We start from the raw sequence: 19,625 nt of genomic DNA, 5'->3' as shown, positions 1-19,625 counted from the left end.
CCACTCCTCTGTATCCAAGCAGAGGCATTTTGAGGATGTGTAAATACCCTATTACATCTCACACATTGCACAGTGATCTTGAAGTTCTGTGATCAGCATTCGTTTTTTAATCATGTCATTCCTGATTTTGCCAGAAGGTGGCAGTAGTATCGCTGAGCTTGAATTTCTTGTTTTGGTCCAAGTGGAGGGATGTCTCCCTATATATGGAGAATACATGTAGTTACTCGTCAGCATAGGATTGACTCCAAGTTTCAGTCTAAAGAAGTGTTACAGTAATTGTGTTGTAAACAACTTTCTACCACAATTAGCCATTGTCTCTAAAGACACTTAGAATGGGGCACGACTCCCCTCATGCTAGAGATGAAACCCAGATGGTCAAGGGTTCTTCTATCACTGAGCTACACCTCCATCCACTAACATGCTTATAAAAATCTGATAAAAATTTGAAAGACAGAAAAGGCCACTTCTTTGATTTTTTTGGTTGCAGGGTCTGTGAAGGCACCTGCTAAAACAGAAGATCTGATCCAGAGCGTGTTAACAGGTGAGCACAAAACTTTTCTCCTCATGGAATTTGGAAACTTAACATTGCAAAGTAAGTGTTTAGAGGGGAAAAGAAACTGAGGCTTAGATTATATCTGGTCAGGGACAGGCTCCAGAAGGTATTGAGATATTCAAAGGGATAGCTTTTTACCTGGAGGCATTTCCAAAGACAGTTTAGAGTGTCTTTTTCTTATATGTTGGAGCATGAGGAGTCCCATTTCTAAACTGCCATGGATCATGTTCTAGAAGCTGTTTCTTATAAGGCAGAATTGGTTACCAAATATGCAGGCGTTTCTCAGGTTTCTAAATTCATAAGGCAACCATTACTATGTAACTATCAGGAGTCAGTTTGAGCTTGAGGGAAATTGGTCAATATGTCTATCCAGTTGTTTCTGAAACTTCTTTCTTCAAAAAGAAGAAAATGTAGTTGTCAGGACAGATGGTAAGAGAAGGAAGTGCTGTTTAAAGGCCTTGGTGATTAACAACAGAAATTACCATTTTTTCCCGTTTATGCATAACCCAATTCTATCCAGGTTTGTTGTGGTTCATGACTTACATTATTTCTGAATCTCTTGACAGTTCCAAATATTTATGGTATCTTTTGTGTTGTTTTTGTTGTTGTTCCAAAAGCAGAAAGTTCAAATCAAGAATGGAAACATGTGAACTCTGATCTAGCCAGATCCAAATAAGTGATAATTCATTGAAGTTAAGACACCATACATTGAAAGGTTCCCCCGAACCCTATTCTTGTAATTCCAGGAAAAGCAATAGAGAAGCTAGCGTGGGATCTTGACTTCAGAAGTGAGAATGCAGTTTACAAATGCTTATTATAGAAGTGATGATGTGTGCCTATGTAGTGATTTAAGGTCAGACTTTTGTCACACTGACCATTTTTTATCCACATTGGATAAAATACTGAAGTCATACAGATGGCTACTAGCCCTGCTGGAGCCTTTGTGAAAATTAGATTAAAGGACACTTTCTTGGCACACTTGACTGCCATATATCCCTTGATATGTAGGGGGATGTCTATGGTGTGTCCCTTGTCAGTGCATCCCTGAATGATGCTAAGCCTGTGTGATTACTTGCTAAGTTGCTTCAGCAATGCTTTTCAACCTGTGGGTCGCAACTCCTTCAGCAAACCTCCATTTCTAGAAATATTTATGTTATGATTCGTAACAGTTGCAGAATTATAGTTATGAAGTAGCAGCAAAGATTTTATGGCTGGGGATCACTACAACATGAAAAATTAAAGGACAGCATCATTAGGAAAGTTGAGAACCACTGATCTAAGAAATGGTGCCAAAAACACTTTCCCTGATTTAACCATCAGACCAGCCTTTAGTAGAAATGCCATCATCGACGGGCGGTGGTGGCTCACGCCTTTAATCCCAGCGCTTGAGAGGCAGAGGCAGGCGGATTTCTGAGTTCGAGGCCAGCCTGGTCTACAGAGTGAGTTCCAGGATAGCCAGCGCTGCACAGAGAAACCCTGTCTTGAAAAAAACCAAAAAAAGAAAAAAGAAAAAAAAAGAAATGTCATCATCCCTAAAAGTATGAAGTTGATGACCAGCTCCATTTTCCTCTGATATGATATGTCCTATTCCCTAGCTTAGAGAGGCTAGGTTATTAAAGTCCAGAGTTTCTGCTTCTCTGCAGAATTTCCCTCTGTGTAAAGGGAAATCCCCTTTTGACCATCCCGAATTCTCAAGAAGCTGACCTTCTTTATTCATGGGGAGACCAGACCCAGTGTGCCATACACACTTGGGGTTGCTCTGGGATCATTCAGAAGTCAGACTGAAATTGATGTGCTTACTTTCGCTTGGTTGTTTCCACTGCTGGTCTACTTCTCTCCTTCCCCTCCCCTCAGCCCACAGTGAGTCACAAGAACCCAAATCCCCATTCTAGACAGTGCTAAGAAATCCAAACTTAAAGCTCCAGAGGAAGAAACTGGCTCTCTGCAAAGTTTAGTTAGCACAGTGGTTAGCTAGTGAGCCAGAGCAGTTGATTGACAGTTCTGACATCCAAGCCATGTTCTTCAGCCACTCTTGGCAGGGATGAGCTATTCCTCTCTGGACAGGATACCACTGTCCCTACCCCTGGATTCTCAGTCCATTCTGTCACTCAGCTCTTAGGCTTCTCTGTTGCAGATGTAGAGGCACAAACCATCGACGAGCTCAAGCAACAGAAATCGTTCGTGAAACTTCAAAAGAAGCACTACAAAGAAATGAAAGACCTGGTCAAGAGACACCACAAGAAAACCACGGAGCTCATCAAGGAGCACACGACCAAGTACAATGAGATTCAGAATGACTACTTGAGAAGGAGGGCAGCCTTGGAAAAGTCTGCCAAAAAGGACAGCAAGAAGAAGTGAGTCAATAGGCACTTGTTAGTTGTATAGAGAAGAGATGCTGCCGTGGCAGAGGAGTGATGTTTCATGTGTGGTGCCGCCACCGGGAGCACAGTCACGACACCTGCTCCACCCTGCCCTTCTTGAGTCTCTTCAGTTCACTATTGTTTATAAGCTAAATTTAGTTCCCTTCCTCCCTACTACCTTCCCTCTCTCTCTTTTCCTCCCCCTTTTCCAGGCTAATCTTGGCTGGTTGAACTCCTGTGACCCTTCTTTCTCTGGTTTTGGTATAGCTGGGACTTTGGGTATGGATTTCTTCCCTTGAATAAATTTTGGGGAAGATATACAATTATACTTCCAGAGCTCTATCCCTTGACTCAAATATTGGGTAGCTAATGCCCCCCCAATGCCATAGTAGCTGCCAAAGTGTGCATATGGACTTCTTATGTACCTAGAATCTAGCTGAACAGACGGCTTGCCATGAGGAAGGAGAAGTTTCAACTTTCTTTTGATGCCTGAAACCCATAACAGCCTAATATATATGCTGGGGCTCTCACAGTATATCTCTCTTATCTCAAAACACTCAGAATGTGGCAGAGAGAAGCAAGCCTAGCATAGCTGTTAAGTAATATTATTATGGTGTTTCTTGTGCCCTGTGGATAATTCAATGGCTATATACAATTTTACCCTAAAATAGTAAATATGCAGTCATGTTTGCTGTTTAGTTTTATCTCAGCTTACACAAGCTAGAGTTACTTTGGAATAGGAAAAATCCCAATGTGCCCATCAAACTGCCGCAGGGCAGTGTTTGGTACATTTTAATGATTAAGGTTTGATGTGGGAGAGCTATTTTACTGTGAGTTGTACTGAGTTAATGGTCCTAGGGTCTACAAGGTAGCAGGCTGAGGAAGCCATGAGGAACAGTCCAGTAAGAAACATTTCTCCATGGCCTCTGCATTGGTTTCTTCCTTCAGGTTCCTGCCCTGACTTCCTTCAACGATGAATTGTTACCTGGAAGTGTGAGATGATATAATCCCTTTCCTCCTAAGTAGTTTTGGTCATGGTGTTTTATCACAGCAAAAGAAACCTAAGACGTCACAATAACTAGAGGAAAATGGACAACAAATATAAGTGTATGGCATAACTGTGAAGACTATCAAAAAGAGGAACAATATTTTGATGTAGAATGATGTCAGAGAAAAGAACACCCCCTGTGCTTTATTGCAGTGCTAAGGATGGATCCTATGGAGTTGTGCATGCTGGACAAGTCCTTTATTACTTAGCTGATACCCAGGCTCTAGAGTTTTGAAATACAGTGTCACCATGTAGTTCGATTTGCCAGCTAGTTTTTTTTTATTGGATGTTTTATTTACATTTCATATGTTGTCTCCTTACCCCATCCCTCACCCACCCAGGAACCCCCTATTCCCTCATCCCTCCTCCTGCTTCTCTGTGGATGTACCCCTACCTAACCCCCAATCCCACCTCCCCATCCTCCAATTCCCACCCACTGGGGTGTTCAGCCTTCATGAGGCCAAGGATCTCTTCTCCCACCTATGCCCAGCAGGGCCCTCTGCACTTACGTATACAGCTGAAGCCATGGATCCCTCCCTAAGTGCTCCCAGGCTGGTGGTTTAGACCCTGGGAGCTGTGGTTGGTTGGTATTGTTGCTCTCCTCATGGGGCCACAAACCCTTTCAGCTCCAATGGTCTTCACTCTAACTCCTCCATTGAGAACCCCATCAGTTCAATGGCTAGTTGTGAGCATCTACCTCTGAATATGTCAGACTCTTGCAGACCTCTGAGGAGACATCTATATCAGGCTCTTATCAGCATGCACTTCCTGACTTCCACATCAGCATCTACCTTTGGTGACTGCACATGGGATGGATACTCAGGTGGAATGGCCTTCAGACAGCCCCTCCTTCAGTTTCTGTCCCTCACTTTGTCTCCATATTTGCTCCCTTGAGTATTTTGTTGCTCCTTCAAATAAGGACCGAATCACCCCCACTTGGTCTTCCTTCTTCATGAGCTTCATGTGGCCTGTGAGTTGAATCTTGGGCATTTCAAGGTTCTGGGCTAATATCCAACAATCAGTGAGTGAATACCATGTGTGTTCTTTTGTGATTGGCTTACCTCACTCAGGATGATAATTTCTAATTCCATCCATTTACCTAGGAAATTCTCGAATTCATTGTTTTTAATAGCTGAGTAATACTCCATTGTGTAAATGTACCACATTTTTGTAATCCATTCCTCAGTTGAAGGACATCTGGGTTCTTTCCAGCTCCTAGCTATTATAAATAAGGCTGCTATGAACATAGTTGAACATATGTCCTTGTTATATGTTCGAGCATCTTCTGGGTATATGCCTAGGAGTGGTATAGCTGGATCCTCAGGTAATGCTATGTCCAATTTTCTGAGGAACCGCCAGACTGATTTCCAAAGTGGTTGCACCATCTTGCAGTCCCACCAACAATGGAGGAGTGTTCCTCTTTCTCCATACCCTCGCCAGCATCTACTATCACTTGAATTTTTAATCTTAGCCATTCTGACTGGTGTGAGATGGAATCTCAGGGTTGTTTTGATTTGCATTTCCCTGACAACTAAGGATACTGAACATTTCTTTAGGTGCTTCTCCGCCATTCGAGTTTCCTCAGTTGAAAATTCTTTGTTAAGCTCTATACCCCATTTTTTAATAGGGTCATTTGGTTGTCTGGAGTCTAATCTCTTGAGTTCTTTGTATATATTGGATATTAGCCCTCTATCAGATGTAGGATTGGTAAAGATCTTTTCCCAATTTGTTGGTTGTCGTTTTGTCCTATTGGCAGTGTCCTTTGCCTTACAAAAACTTTGCAATTTTATGAAGTCCCATTTGTCAATTCTCGATCTTAGAGCATATGTCATTGGTGTTCTGTTCAGGAACTTTTCCCCTGTGCCCAAGTATCTGAGGCTCTTCCCCACCTTCTCTTCTATTAGTTTCAGTGTATCTGGTTTTATGTGGAGGTCCTTTATCCACTTAGACTTGAGCTTTGTACAAGGAGATAAGAATGGATCAATTTTCATTCTTCTACATGTTGTCCTCCAGTTGAACCAGCACCATTTGTTGAAAGTGCTGTCCTTTTCCCACTGGACAGTTATAGCTCCTTTGTCAAAGATCAAGTGACCATAGGTGTGTGGGTTCATTTCTGGGTCTTCAATTCTATTCCATTGATCTTCCTGCCTGTCTCTGTACCAATACCAGGTAGTTTTTATCACTATTGCTCTGTAGTACAGCTTGAGGTCAGGAATGGTGATTCCTCCAGAAGTTCTTTTATTGCTGAGAATAGTTTTCGGTATCCTGTTTTTTTTTGTTATTCCAAATGAATTTGAGAATTTCCTTTTCTAACTCTGTGAAGAATTGAGTTGGGATTTTAATGAGAATTGCATTGAATCTGTAGACTGCTTTTGGCAAGATGGCCATTTTTATTGTATTAATCCTGCCAATCCATGAGCATGGGAGATCTTTCTATCTTCTGAGATCTTCTTCGATTTCTTTCTTCAGGGATTTGAATTTCTTGTCATACAGGTCTTTCACTTGCTTGGTTAGATTCACACCAAGGTATTTTATATTATTTGTGACTATTGTGAAGGGTGTCATTTCCCTAATTTCTTTTTCAGTCTGTTTATCTTTCATGTAGAGGTAGGCTACTGATTTGTTTGAGTTGATTTTATAACCAGCCACTTTGCTGAAGTTGTTTATCAGGTTTAGGAGTTTTCTGGTGGAAGTTTTGGGGGTCACTTAAGTATACTATTATATCACCTGCAAATAGTGATATTTTGACTTCTTCCTTTCCTATTTGTATCCCTTTGACTTCTTTTCGTTGTCTAATTGCTCTGGCTAGGACTTCTAGTACTATATTGAATTGGTGGGGGAGAGTGGGCAGCCTTGTCTAGTCCCTGATCTTAGTGGGATTGCTTCAGGTTTCTCTCCATTTAGTTTGATGTTGGCTACTTGTTTGCTGTAAATTGCTTTTACTATGTATAGGTAGGGGCATTGAATTCCTGATTTTTCCAAGACTTTTATCATGAAGGGATGTTGAATTTTGTCAAATGCTTTCTCAGCATCTAGTGAGATGATCATGTGGTTCTTTTCTTTGAGTTTGTTTATATAGTGGATTACATTGATGGATTTCAGAATATTGAACCATTCCTGCATTCCTGAGATAAAACCTACTTGATCATGATGGATGATTGTTTTGATGTGTTCTTGGATTCGGTTTGCTAGAATTTTATTGAGTATTTTTGCATCGATGTTCATAAGGGAGATTGGTCTGAAGTTCTCTTTCTTTGTCGTGTCTTTGTGGGGTTTGGGTATGAGTGTAATTGTAGCTTCATAGAATGAACTGGGTAGTGTTCCTTCTGTTTCTATTTTGTGGAATAGTTTGAAGAGAATTGGTATTAGGTCTTCCTTGAAGGTCTGATAGAATTTAGCACTAAAACCATCTGGTCCTGGGCTTTTTTTGGTGGGGAGACTTTTAATGACTGCTGCTATTTCCTTAGGGGTTATGGGACTGTTTAGATGGTTTATCTGCTCCTGATTTAACTTTGGTACCTGGTATCTGTCTAGGAAGTTGTCCATTTCATCCAGGTTTTCCAGTTTTGTTGAGTATAGGCCTTTGTAGTAGGATCTGATGATTTTTTGAATTTCTTCAGTTTCTGTTCTTATGTCTCCCTATTCAGTTCTGATTTTATTAATTTGGATACTATCTCTGTGCCCTCTGATTAATCTGGCTAACGGTTTATCTATCTTGTTGATTTTCTCAAAGAACCAGCTCCTGGTTTTGTTGATATTTTGTATTGTTCTTTCTGTTTCTATTTGGTTGATTTCAGCCCTGAGTTTGATTATTTCCTACCTTCTACACCTCTTGGGTGTATTTGCTTCTTTTTGTTCTAGAGCTTTTAGTTGTGCAGTCAAGTTGTTAGTGTGTGCTCTCTCCAGTTTCTTTTTGTAGGCACTTAGAGCTATGAGTTTTCCTCTTAGCACTGCCTTCATGGAGTCCCACAAATTTTGGTATGATGTGTCCTCATTTTCATTGAATTCTAAAAAGTCTTTAATTTCTTTCTTTATTTCTTCCTTCATCAAGTCATCACTGAATAGAGAGTTGTTCAGTTTCCTTGTGCATGTAGGTTTTCCATTGGTTTTGTCATTATTAAAGACCAGTCTTAGTCCGTGGTGATCTGATAAGATGCAAGGGATTATTTCAATCTTTTTGTATCTGTAGAGGCCTGTTTTGTGACCAATTATATGGTCTATTTTTGAGAAGGTACCATGAGGTGCTGAGAAAAAGGTATATTCTTTTGTTTTAGGATGAAATGTTCTATAGATGTCTGTTAAGTCCATTTGGTTCATAACTTCTGTTAATTTCAAAGTGTCTCAGTTTAGTTTCTGTTTCCATGATCTGTCCATTGCTGAGAGTGGGGTGTTGAAGTCCCCCACTATAATTGTGTGAGGTGTAATGTGTGTTTTGAGCTTTAGTAAAGTTTCTTTTATGTATGTAGGTGCCCTTGCATTTGGAGCATAGATATTCAGAATCGAGAGTTCACCTTGGTAGATTTTTCCTTTGATGTGTATGAAGTGACCTTCCTTATCTTTTTTGATTAATTTTGGGTGAAAGTCGATTTTATTTGATATTAGAATGGCTACTCCAGCTTGTTTCTTGGGACCATTGGCTTGGAAAATTGTTTTCCATCCTTTTATTCTGAGGTAATGTCTGTCTTTGTCACTGAGGTGCGTTTCCTGTATGCAGCAAAATTCTGGGTCCTGTTTGTGTATCCAGTCTGATAGTCTGAATCTTTTTATTGGGGAATTGATTCCATTGATGCTAAGAGATATTAAGGAAAAATGATTGTTGGCTTCCTGCTATTTTTGTTATTAGAGGAAGAATTATGTTTGTATAGCTATCTTCTTTTGGGGTTGTTGGAAGATTACTTCCTTGCTTTTTCTAGGTTGTAGTTTCCCTCCTTGTGTTGGCGGTTTCCATCAATTATCCTTTGAAGTGCTGGGTTTGTGGGAAGATATTGTGCAAATTTGGTTTTGTCATGGAATATCTTGGTTTCACCATCTATAGTGATTGAGAGTTTTGCTGGGTATAGTAGTCTGGGCTGGCATTTGTGTTCTTTTAGGGTCTGTATGATGTCAGTCCAGGCTCTTCTGGCTGTTATAGTCTCTGGTGAGAAGTCTGGTGTAATTCTTATAGGTCTGCCTTTATATGTTACTTGACCTTTTTCCCTTACTGCTTTTAGTATTTTTTCTTTGTTTTGTGCATTTGATGTTTTGATTATTATGTGATGGGAGATATTTCTTTTCTGGTCTAGTCTATTTGGTGTTTTGTCGGCTTCTTGTATGTTTATGAGCATCCTGTTCTTTATGTTAGGGAAGTTTTCCTCAATAATTTTGTTGAAGATATTTACTGGCCCTTTAAGTTGGGAATCTTCATTCTCATCTATACCTATTATCCTTAGGTTTGGTCTTCTCATTGTGTCCTGAATTTTCTGGATGTTTTGGGTTAAGAGTTTTTTGCATTTTGCATTTTCTTTGACAACAGTGTCAATATTTTCCATGGTATCTTCTGCACTTGAGATTCTCTCTTCTATCTCCTGTATTTGGTTGGTGATGCTTGCATCTATGACTCCTGATCTCTTTCTTAGGTTTTCTATCTCCAAGGTTGTCTCTCTTTGAGATTTCTTTATTGTTTCTATTTCCATTTTCAGATCCTGAATGTTTTTGTTTAATTCCTTTTTTGTGTTTTCTTGTAGTTCTTTAAGGGATTTCTGTGATTCCTCTTTAAGGGCTTCTACCTGTTTACTTGTACTCTCCTGTATTTCTTTAAGGGAGTTACTTATGTCCTTCTTAAAATCCTCTATCATCATCATGAGAAGTGATTTTAATTCTGAATCCTGTTTTTCCGGTGTGATAGGGTGTCCAGGGCTTGCTATATTGGGAGAACTGGGTACTGATGATGCCACGTAACTTTGGTTTCTGGTGCTTATGTTCTTGCACTTGCCTTTCGCCATCTGGTTAACTTTAGTGTTACCTACCCTCACTGTGTAAGACTGGAGTCTGTATTTCCAATTATCTTGCTTATGGCAGAGCTCCTCAGAGTCCAGATGTCTCTGTGGTCTTATGATCCTAATCTCCTGTGTGGAAGAACTCCTGGGACTCAGGCCACCTCTTGGATCTGGAAATCCTTCTGCTCTGGGTGCAGTGGTTCCTCTAGGATGGCTCAGGATAAGATGTTTCCCAAGTGCAAACAAGCTCGGTGTCTGCTGTTCTGAGTGTAGTGGCTCCTCGGCTGCTCTGAGTGCAGTAGCTCCTCTAGAATAGCTCAGGATTCAGTATCTCCACAGGAGCAGACCAACTCAGCCAAAGGGACCAGGCAGGGGTGGAAGGGAAGTGGAATTCCGGAGGGGTGGGGTTTGGGTAGCTGGTGGGTCCTGAGTGTCCCTGGCTCCCAGATGTAACTCTGGGGCTTAGGGAGTGAGATGGAGTTCTTACCAGCTCCTCTGAGTGCAGTGGCTCCTCTAGGATGGTTCAGGATTCAGTATCTCCACAGGAGCAGACCTACTCTGTGTCTGCCCCAGCCAAAAGGTTGCCAGTTAGTTTTTATGATGACTTGACTGACACAAGCTAGAGTTATCTGAGAGGAGGGAATATCAGTTGAGAAAATGCCTCCATAAGATTGGCTGTGGGTAAGCCTGAAGAGCATTTTCTTAATGATTGATTTGAGAGGACTTAGCCCATTGTGAGTGGGCCACCCCTTGGCTGGTAGTTCTGGGTTCTATAAGAAAACAGGCTGCTCAGCAGAACATAAGAAGTAAGCCAGTATGTAGCACACACACCTCCTCAACTAGGGCCTTTGCATCAGCTTCTGCCTCCAGGTTCCCACCTTGTTTGAGTTCCTGCCTTGGATTCCCTACATGGACTCTGACCCAGGAAATGTAAGCCAAATAAAAATTTCCTTCCCAAGCTGTTTTTGGCCATGAAGTTTTTATCACACACTAGAAATCCTAACTAAGATACTTGGGATGGATTTGAACTCATAATCTCCCTGACATGGTGTCCAAATGCTGAGATTATATGCACATGTCACCACACCCAGCTAGGAGAGCCATTCTGACATGTGAGTATAGAGTGAGGTGACTCCTAAGAAATCAATCATGGACAACCTTAGAGTGATAAGAGGTGGTTCCGGGCCAAAGGAAAGATTGGAAACAGGGAAAAAAAAATGACTTGTTCCAAGAATAGTAGAGTTGACACAGTGGATGAGACCTAGTAAGCCCCATGTGGTGTGACACAAAATGAAGTCTAGCAGCTAGGAGATGGCACTGTGTAACAAATGCCTTATAGAGCAGAAGCAAATGACAAGTACTTCAGAACTTACATACTTAAGTAAGAAACCACTGAAGGAAACAATTTAGTGAAATTTCGGTAGTCTAATTAATAGCCTCAGAAAATATTCCTAGCTGCTGTATGGAAGATGACCCTTTGCTGGGCCTTTGAGATGTACACAAGCTACTGCCACATCTGCTTCAGTCATACTTGGAGCAGGTGATGCTAGAGTTGTGGTGGCATGTGACTGTTTCCAGAAGGGGTACCTATGGCCCCACAAAACCATTTAGAAACTGATATCCACACCAGCAGATATTTCCATACCATGAATTTATTTATGAAACAGTCAAATAAGATTACTTAGCATTTTTTTCTAATTGTTTGAGCCTACTTTGCTATGTTGTTATCATGTATTTTCTTGGAGCATCCTTTGAGAGCTTGTTGATGATAAATAATCTTTTGCTTTCTAATAAATGATGTTTCTTTTTTATTGTGAAAGTATTTTCTTCAATGCTTAATAATTAGGGTACTAGAAATAAAGCGAACATAACAAGTTTTCCTATTGTCTTTTTGGGTAACAATTTTTTATCTTCCTTGGTTTTATTTAGCTAAATGTCAAAGTAGTTTTATATCTTAAACTTTAATTCTTTAATGAATGCTAATAGTATTGTGTAACACATTGTTTTAAAATCATCATGAACACTAGTCCACACAATTTAAACTGTAAAATGTTGTTTATGGTGTTAAAATATATAGTTTAGAAGATCTATAATTTTATAAAGTATCCTTTAGTTCTATTTCAATGTGCATTAGATATTCTAAATAAATATCACAGTAGTGGGAAAGTATTTTGAGTCATTGTTTCCCTTATGTACTTGATTTTCTGTAGCTTGGATTTAAAATATTCCTTTGTTTATTTGGTTAGTTGGTTAGGTTTTTGAGATATATAGACTCTCTATAGCTCAGGCTGGCCCTGAGCTAGCAGAGTGTAGCCTCAGCTTTGTAATATTTTACTTTAGCCTCTTCAGAGCTGGGGTCACAGGGTAAAAGTTTAAAAAATTACTCTTATGAAATGTCCTTATTTGTCCTGTTAGCCGATAAATGGGGAGGTGTGGTCAGCGTAATCTACAATCATCAGAGATGCAGGAAACAGATGTAGAGCCCACAGTCAGAACTTTTCTGGAAACAGGTCATTTGCTCTCAAAGTCTTTCAACAGCTTGACCTAAAGGGAGTGATCACCACTGAGAAATATGACCTTTTCTTTAGCAGAAAGTTCTAAAAATCACCCTGAAACTGTGAGTGTGTAAGCCACCTGTCCATAGTTGAGAACACAGTAGGCTGGGATACATCCTCCTCTGACTGTGCTCGGAATCATCATCTTTCCCACCAGGCAGAGAAAAGCAGGATGCAGCTTCAGAGCCATATTGTGACATATGATGTAACATGTGCTCACCTTGAAAACACAATCAAAATGCAATACTTGATTTTTAAAAAGTAGCAAAAATTATTTTTTCTTAGAGGTTGAACAGACGTAGAAGATAGCTGGTGAGATGTGTCACTCTTTCTGTGGAAGCTAAAGGCTACATCATCACCTGTTGCTGCACAGCCAGTGAAGGCAAAGTTTGTTCTAAATATCTCCTAAGAACTCCACATTACTGACACATACATTTATACATTTATTTTCTTTTATATCATATTCTGAAAATTCCTAATACAGCATCAAAACAACATCACAGGAGACATGTATATGTAGACACCTCTGTAGTCCACACTGTCTAAAGAGGCCAGCTTGTAGAGGAAGCCAGACAGTACTTCTGAAACCTTCTGTTCTGCTTGAATCCCATATAAGCAGGGTGTCTGTGACCACCAGGGCCAGCAGAATCATGATCCACAGGAGGCAAGAAGGTGGTTTAGTTCAACACGACTAAGTAGGGCGTTCATTCAATCTTAAAGACTCTGACAGCAAGTACTTTATTTTAGGCATATTTAAGCACAACGCAATCTGATGAAAACATTCTGTTGATAATTAACTCAGTCTCGTGCACAACAAAGGACAAAGTAAACTAAATAGAGATTGGATATAGCTACATTGAAATTCTTTGTAAAGTACACACAGTATCTTCCACAAAGATGGGTTTTTAAAGCTCATGGTGTCTGGGGGAGGATCTCATGTTGTTTCAGCCTCACGGATAGCATAAAGTTCACCAGGTTATTAACCACATCTATGATGCATCCCTTTCTTTGAAGGAATAACTCTGTGTGTTTAACATTTGTGAGCAGAGACCTCCATGCCTCCTACAGAGAGAGAGAGAGAGAGAGAGAGAGAGAGAGAGAGAGAGAGAGAGAAGGGGTAGGGAGAGAAACAGAGACAGAGAGACAGAGGGAAAGAGAGAGACAGAAGGGACCTAGTCAAAGCTGTCAATAAGTATGTGGAAACTTAATGAAAGGTGAAAAAGACACACGCAAATATCCACCTTAGACAGGAGCCTTGAGCCACATGTGATATTAGGCCTTTTATATGTGGTTCATTTGAGCTAGAGGTGTGGCTCTGTGGAAACATTTACAATTAGCCTGAGCAAGAAAAAGGTGCATTTTATCAGTACTATGATGTACCAAAGCTACAAAATGCATGCCAGATTTCTCTGACTCCAATAAAAAAGAAAACTAAAATAAATCTGACATCTTTTAACTGGTTAAATTAATATATACATACACAATTATTATTTTGAGTCCAGAGATTGCCTTGTGACTGAGGTGACACTTTGCAATCAATCTGTTTTAAGCTCCTGAATGCTAGGATTACAGATGTTCATTGTACATCCAGCTTATAGCATATCTTATTAAAATAGTATCACTCATTTCTTATGTAAAGATGGCTAGTACAAATTTTAAATGACATACATGTTAAAATATCACACACGTGCACACATCGTATTTCTTTGATCCAGCACCAACGCTTGATGCAGATTCTGTCCTTGAACACCGAATTAACCTCTTATCCTCTGAGGAAAGGAAATATAGGACAGATAATTCTACTTCTCTGATTAAAGGAAGCTTGCATGTTTTTATCTGAGAGAAAAATGCTCTCTCAGTATCATTTCTCCCAAGGGTTTATTTCTAGAGGCTCTGGAGTGGCTTAGAGCCTGTTTTTTTTTATGGAAGGTGTAGAAGGATTACCACCTTTTAGATTGTCCATCAAAACAGCAAAAAAGTCTCAAAATATTTCATATCTAAAGATGAATCAGGAGAAGCCGAGACCCTGGAGTCTTAGCTATGCCTTCCAGTCTCCCATCTTCCTTAATCGACAAGTAAATCCTACAGATTTCTCTGAGTTATCATCATACTGTGTGTTCAGTATATTCATCCCTTCGTCCTTCATCTCCCCTGAGCACTCCACACAATATGAAGAGCACTTTACACAAAAATAGTTTCAGTCTGGATGTGGGATTCACCTTCTTCTAATGGCTTGGTCTTTACACTCAAGCCCAGTGGTCTTGAGAGAAGGCATTCTGGAGCCTCACAGGCACCTGGTACCACCTGCACAGCTCCTGAGCCAAGCTCTGTGTCTTTTCAGATCTGAACCCAGGAGCCCTGACCACGGCTCATCAGCCATTGAGCAAGACCTCGCTGCCCTGGATGCAGAAATGACTCAGAAGTTGATAGACCTGAAAGACAAGCAACAACAGCAGCTGCTTAATCTTCGGCAAGAGCAGTATTACAGTGAGAAGTACCAGAAGCGAGAACACATTAAACTGGTAAGCCAAAAAGCAGCACGGTTGTGTTTGTGCAGCTGCAGGTCTCTGTAGAGGAGCAAATGTTTGCTCCTCTCAGATGACTCACAGGGCACACTGAAGAACCGTATGGCACCAGCGTGGAGAGGGCACAGGCAGTTATTCAGTGTCCAGCACACTAACACTCCTCTCGTTTGATAAATCCCTCTAATCCTTCTGTAGAGCTATGTTTCATTTTTACCTTCCTGGATTATTTTTGAGCATCGATTAGTTTCAGAGCATCCTTGAGATGGCACAAGGGGGTAAAAAATTCTTTTCAAAGTAAAGCATGTGCTGCAAGGACATTTTCACTTCTATTTCTTTATCACTGAGATTCTCATGAACAGGCATAACAAAACTGCCCGCTGCCCATTGTCTTGTTTTTCCTTCAGAGCCTCAAGGCTACCTGTGAAAATGAAGGACACCCTCTTTGTTAGTGATGAGGTCTGCCTGCCAAAATATTTTCTCTCACGTAGTGTCCTTGATACTGTTTTTTTTGTGCTATCATAAATAATAGGAATATTTAACACTTGATCACATGCAGAAAGGCAAAAAGTGAGTTTAGGAATAAAGTTCTAGCCCTGAAAACAAGCTAATGCCCAAATAAAAGTATTGGAACAAGTAGCCTTGACCAAAATGGGCAGTGTATTGAGGAAATGGTTCATAGAATTATCCGTCCTTTTGCTATGAGTCTATCCATGTAAGAAATTTGCTGTGTATGAAGAGACAACCTATGGAAGGAAGAAAATCTTTTCTTTTATTAATCATTTCATTTGTTTACATCTCAAATGATATCCCACTTCTCAGTTACCCCTCTATAAATGCCCCATCCCACATCTATCCTCTCCCCCATCCCCTTTGCCTCTATGAGGGTGCTCCTCCATCCACCCACCCTCTCCCACCCCACTGTTCCAGCATCCTACTGGGGCATCAAACCTCCACAGGACCAAGGGCCTCCCCTCCCATTGGATGTCAGACAAGGCCATCCTCTGCTACATCTGTAACTGGAGCCATGGACCCCTCCCTGTACATTCCTTGGTAGGAAGAAAATCTTTGCCAATTATACCTCTAACAAGTTATTAAAACCTATGAAGAACCATATAATTTAAACACCATGAAAACAAGCCTTCGAATCAATAAATGTGCAAATAAATTGAATAGACAGTTCTCCAAAGGAGAAATGCAAATGATAAATAAATATACAAAAATGTTCAATATCTTTAAGTGTCAGGAAAATGCAAATTAAGATTATTTTTGACAACAAATGCTAGTGAGGCTGGGGGACAAGACAAACTGTCACAAGCTGCTGGTGGATGGTACCCTAGTATGGCCATTATGGACATCAGTTGTACAAGCTCTCAAAAAATCAAAACTGGAATTCCTGTATGACTCAGCTGCCCAAAGGAATCCTAACTCAACACACCTCAGAGACACTTACACATCCATTTTTATCTTTGCTCCATTTACGGCAGTGTGTAGATAGGAAATAGCCAAGATATTCAGAAGAAGAAGGAGGAGAAGGAGGAGGAGGAGGAGGAGGAGGAGGAGGAGGAGGAGGAGGAGGAGGAGGAGGAGGAGGAAGAGGGGGCTAGAGAAAATGTGGTAAATAACACAAGAGTGTTACTTGGCCATGGAGAAGAATTAAGTTATTTCACACCCTGGGAAATGGACGTAACTGTCAGGTTCGTTTAGATAATCCAGATTCTAAAAGACATAGAACACGTTCTCTCTTGTGTGTGGAATCCAGATTTAAGTATAAACATTTGTCATGAAAACAGAGCAGGGATTCTAAATGGTGAAGGAATGGGAAAGGAGGGGAGAAGGAGAACAAGAAAGGTTAGTGGAGAAAAAGACAGAACAGCTCATTTCTCTCATAGAAGCTAGATTTGTGAATAAGCCACAAATGACTATAGATAGATAGATAGATAGATAGATAGATAGATAGATAGATAGAAGATAGATAGATAGATAGATACATGATAGATAGATAGATGATAGATAGATGGATGATAGATAGATGATAGATAGATAGATAGATAGATAGATAGATAGATAGATAGATAGATAGATAGATGATAGATAGATAGATGAGAGAGAGAGAGAGAGAGAGAGAGAGAGAGAGGGAGAGATATGTATGTATACATGCACACACAAACACATACATACATACATACATACATACATACATACAATTCAAGAAATCAGGAAAGATACTGTTTGGGAGGAAGGAAAGGATCAGCTAGTGGTAGAGAAGAAAGATGGGGGAAGGGAGGAAGAATGAATATAATTAAGATACCGTGAGATATGTGATTGAAAATTTAACAGTGAAACCCCTTGTTTTACGCACTAACCTAAACTGTAAAAGAAAACAGACTATGTGATAGGTGACTTAGTTTGATTCTTTTGTCTTCATCCTGGATCCTTTATGACAATATCAAATTAAAAAGTCAGAATCACATGACTTACCTATCCAAAATCATATTCTACTTGGCCTGTTATTGCCAACTTAAAGCATGCATCGAGATCCTCTGGAAGGCTAGTTAAAACCAAGATTGAGGCCTTGTCATATCCTAATTCAGCAGTCTTTCATAGAATGGGGTCTTAATGATAATTCTTCTTTTAGAACCTGGAACTTAAATGTGTTCAAGATCCTACAACTTAAATAAGTTTAAAGCGGTGTATTTAACAAGCTCCACAGCTTGAGGTGAGTTGCCTTGTGGGTAGACTACTGAAATATGTTGGAGGCTATAATGGGCTAGGCAGGTAGCTTTAACAGTTAAGAACACTGAATGGTCTTCTAGAGGATCTGGCTTCCATTCCCAGCACCCACATCATAGCTTACAGATGCTTGTAACTCGAGTTCTGGGGAAGCCAATGCCTTTTCTGAACTCTCCTGGTACTGCATGTACATGGTGTACACACATATGCTCAGGCACTGACACACACACAGAAAAAATTTAATTAATTTTTTCTAAAGATCAAAACAGTAAAAGAATGCCTGGGAGAGGTTTGAGGTAGAGGTCAGGGAGAAATTGCCTCGACAGATACAAAGGAGCCAAAGTTAATTTTAATAATAGATGGCAACTGTCCAGACCCAATCAATATTATCTGAATTTCTCCACTAAGCTATGGCTGAAACTCTGGACTATAACCATGAAGACAACAGCTATGCATTGAACACTCACTGCTCGCTCACATACTATTAACTAAGCCAGTTACAGGAATTAAATTGGGTTTACTCCTCAGAGCACTAGTTACCTTTCAGGATTATCAGCATTCTTCCCATGTGGTGACTTTTCCAAGGTGTTATGACTAGAAAGTGGTACATCTGTGATTTGAACTTTGTCCATCTGACTGTAGATTCTCTGCTTCCTAAACACTACACAGACTCCTCTTCTACTTCATGTCGCAGGCCAATGTTGTGATGAGAGGCTTGCTTTGTGTTTGTTGCTCGTGTGAAACATACATAGCCATGTATTTCTTTTTGATGACTTGTATTCTCTTTCCCTTTCTCTCTCTCTACCTCCCTCGCTCTCCCTCTCTCTCTCCTTTAAGAACTTTGTCTCACATATCACATAAAATGTGAAATGTCAGCATGCTCACAGTTAAGAACAACCGTCACCATAATCGACACTGTAACTTTTATCATCCCAAAAGGAGAAAACAACTTTGTCCATTCATGTATTCATTCAGTAAATAGTAATTAGTATTACTATTTGCTCAGTAAACATTTCAAACAAATGCTGGATAAAAATGGAAACAATCCTTGCCCTTTGGAACTAATCTTCTACAAGGGGGCACAGACCATAAGCAGCATGAGTTGGCAGAAAATTTAATATATTTAGTAGTGAGAAGGATTATGAGAAAAAATAATATTAATATTAGGAAATAGATGTTTGAGACTCTATCTGGAAACTTTAAATAGACTTGGCAGGAAGGACTGACAGACAAGTTGATAAGGCAACATTTGAGTCATGAGCTGAAGGCCTGGTCCAGGCACACACATGAAAGAAGGTTTCTAGACAGAAGAAGTGATGTGCAAAGTGTCTAGGATGGATCTTGGAAGACTAGCAGAGTGGTTCCATCTAAGAGACATTATAAAGTATTGAGTAAGGCAGATGGGATTTAATGTAGAGGTTACAGATCTAGGATTTGGGGGAACTGTCTTGTGTATGTTGTCCTCAGAGCTAGGTAGGTACCATATGAGGGTGTCGGGGGAAGGGAGGCCCATCTTTGAACAGGTGACGGACATGGAATAACATCTACACAGAACATTCTGAAAATCCCTTGTCTCCATAGTGATAACTGCTTTTCCAGGAAAGGACAGCCTCAGGCGCAGGTGAGACCAAGGCTGGTCCCTGATACTGTGAAATCTTGGGTTCATCAGCAGAAGACTCAATTTGACTAACATTGTGAATACTACTGAGAAGTCCAGACAACCCATCCATAGTTACCTGGACAAGACTCCATTCACCAAGAACAGGGTCATGGTTATGCAGAAGTGATATAGCCGAATAAAGGGGAAGTTGGCATTCAGCAGTGATTCAGAATGAGAGAGAGAGAGAGAGAGAGAGAGAGAGAGAGAGAGAGAGAGAGA

General features: G+C 40.3%; 1 protein-coding gene across 1 annotated transcript in view; it reads left to right on the top strand.

Moving 5' to 3' along the window:
• Positions 1 to 19,625, top strand: part of Plcb1 (phospholipase C beta 1) — a 248,669-nt gene that overhangs the window by 136,113 nt on the left and 92,931 nt on the right. Inside the window, exons 23-25 of the mRNA XM_028755344.1 lie at positions 488 to 541; positions 2,688 to 2,907; positions 14,833 to 15,013. Coding sequence (XP_028611177.1) covers positions 488 to 541; positions 2,688 to 2,907; positions 14,833 to 15,013 — 455 coding nt within the window. The remainder of the gene's footprint in view (positions 1 to 487; positions 542 to 2,687; positions 2,908 to 14,832; positions 15,014 to 19,625) is intronic.

This window comes from Grammomys surdaster, unplaced genomic scaffold, assembly GCF_004785775.1.
Source record: "Grammomys surdaster isolate TR1022 unplaced genomic scaffold, NIH_TR_1.0 129, whole genome shotgun sequence".
Taxonomy (NCBI): Eukaryota; Metazoa; Chordata; class Mammalia; order Rodentia; family Muridae; genus Grammomys; species Grammomys surdaster.
This window is presented reverse-complemented; position numbering and strand designations above follow the sequence as displayed.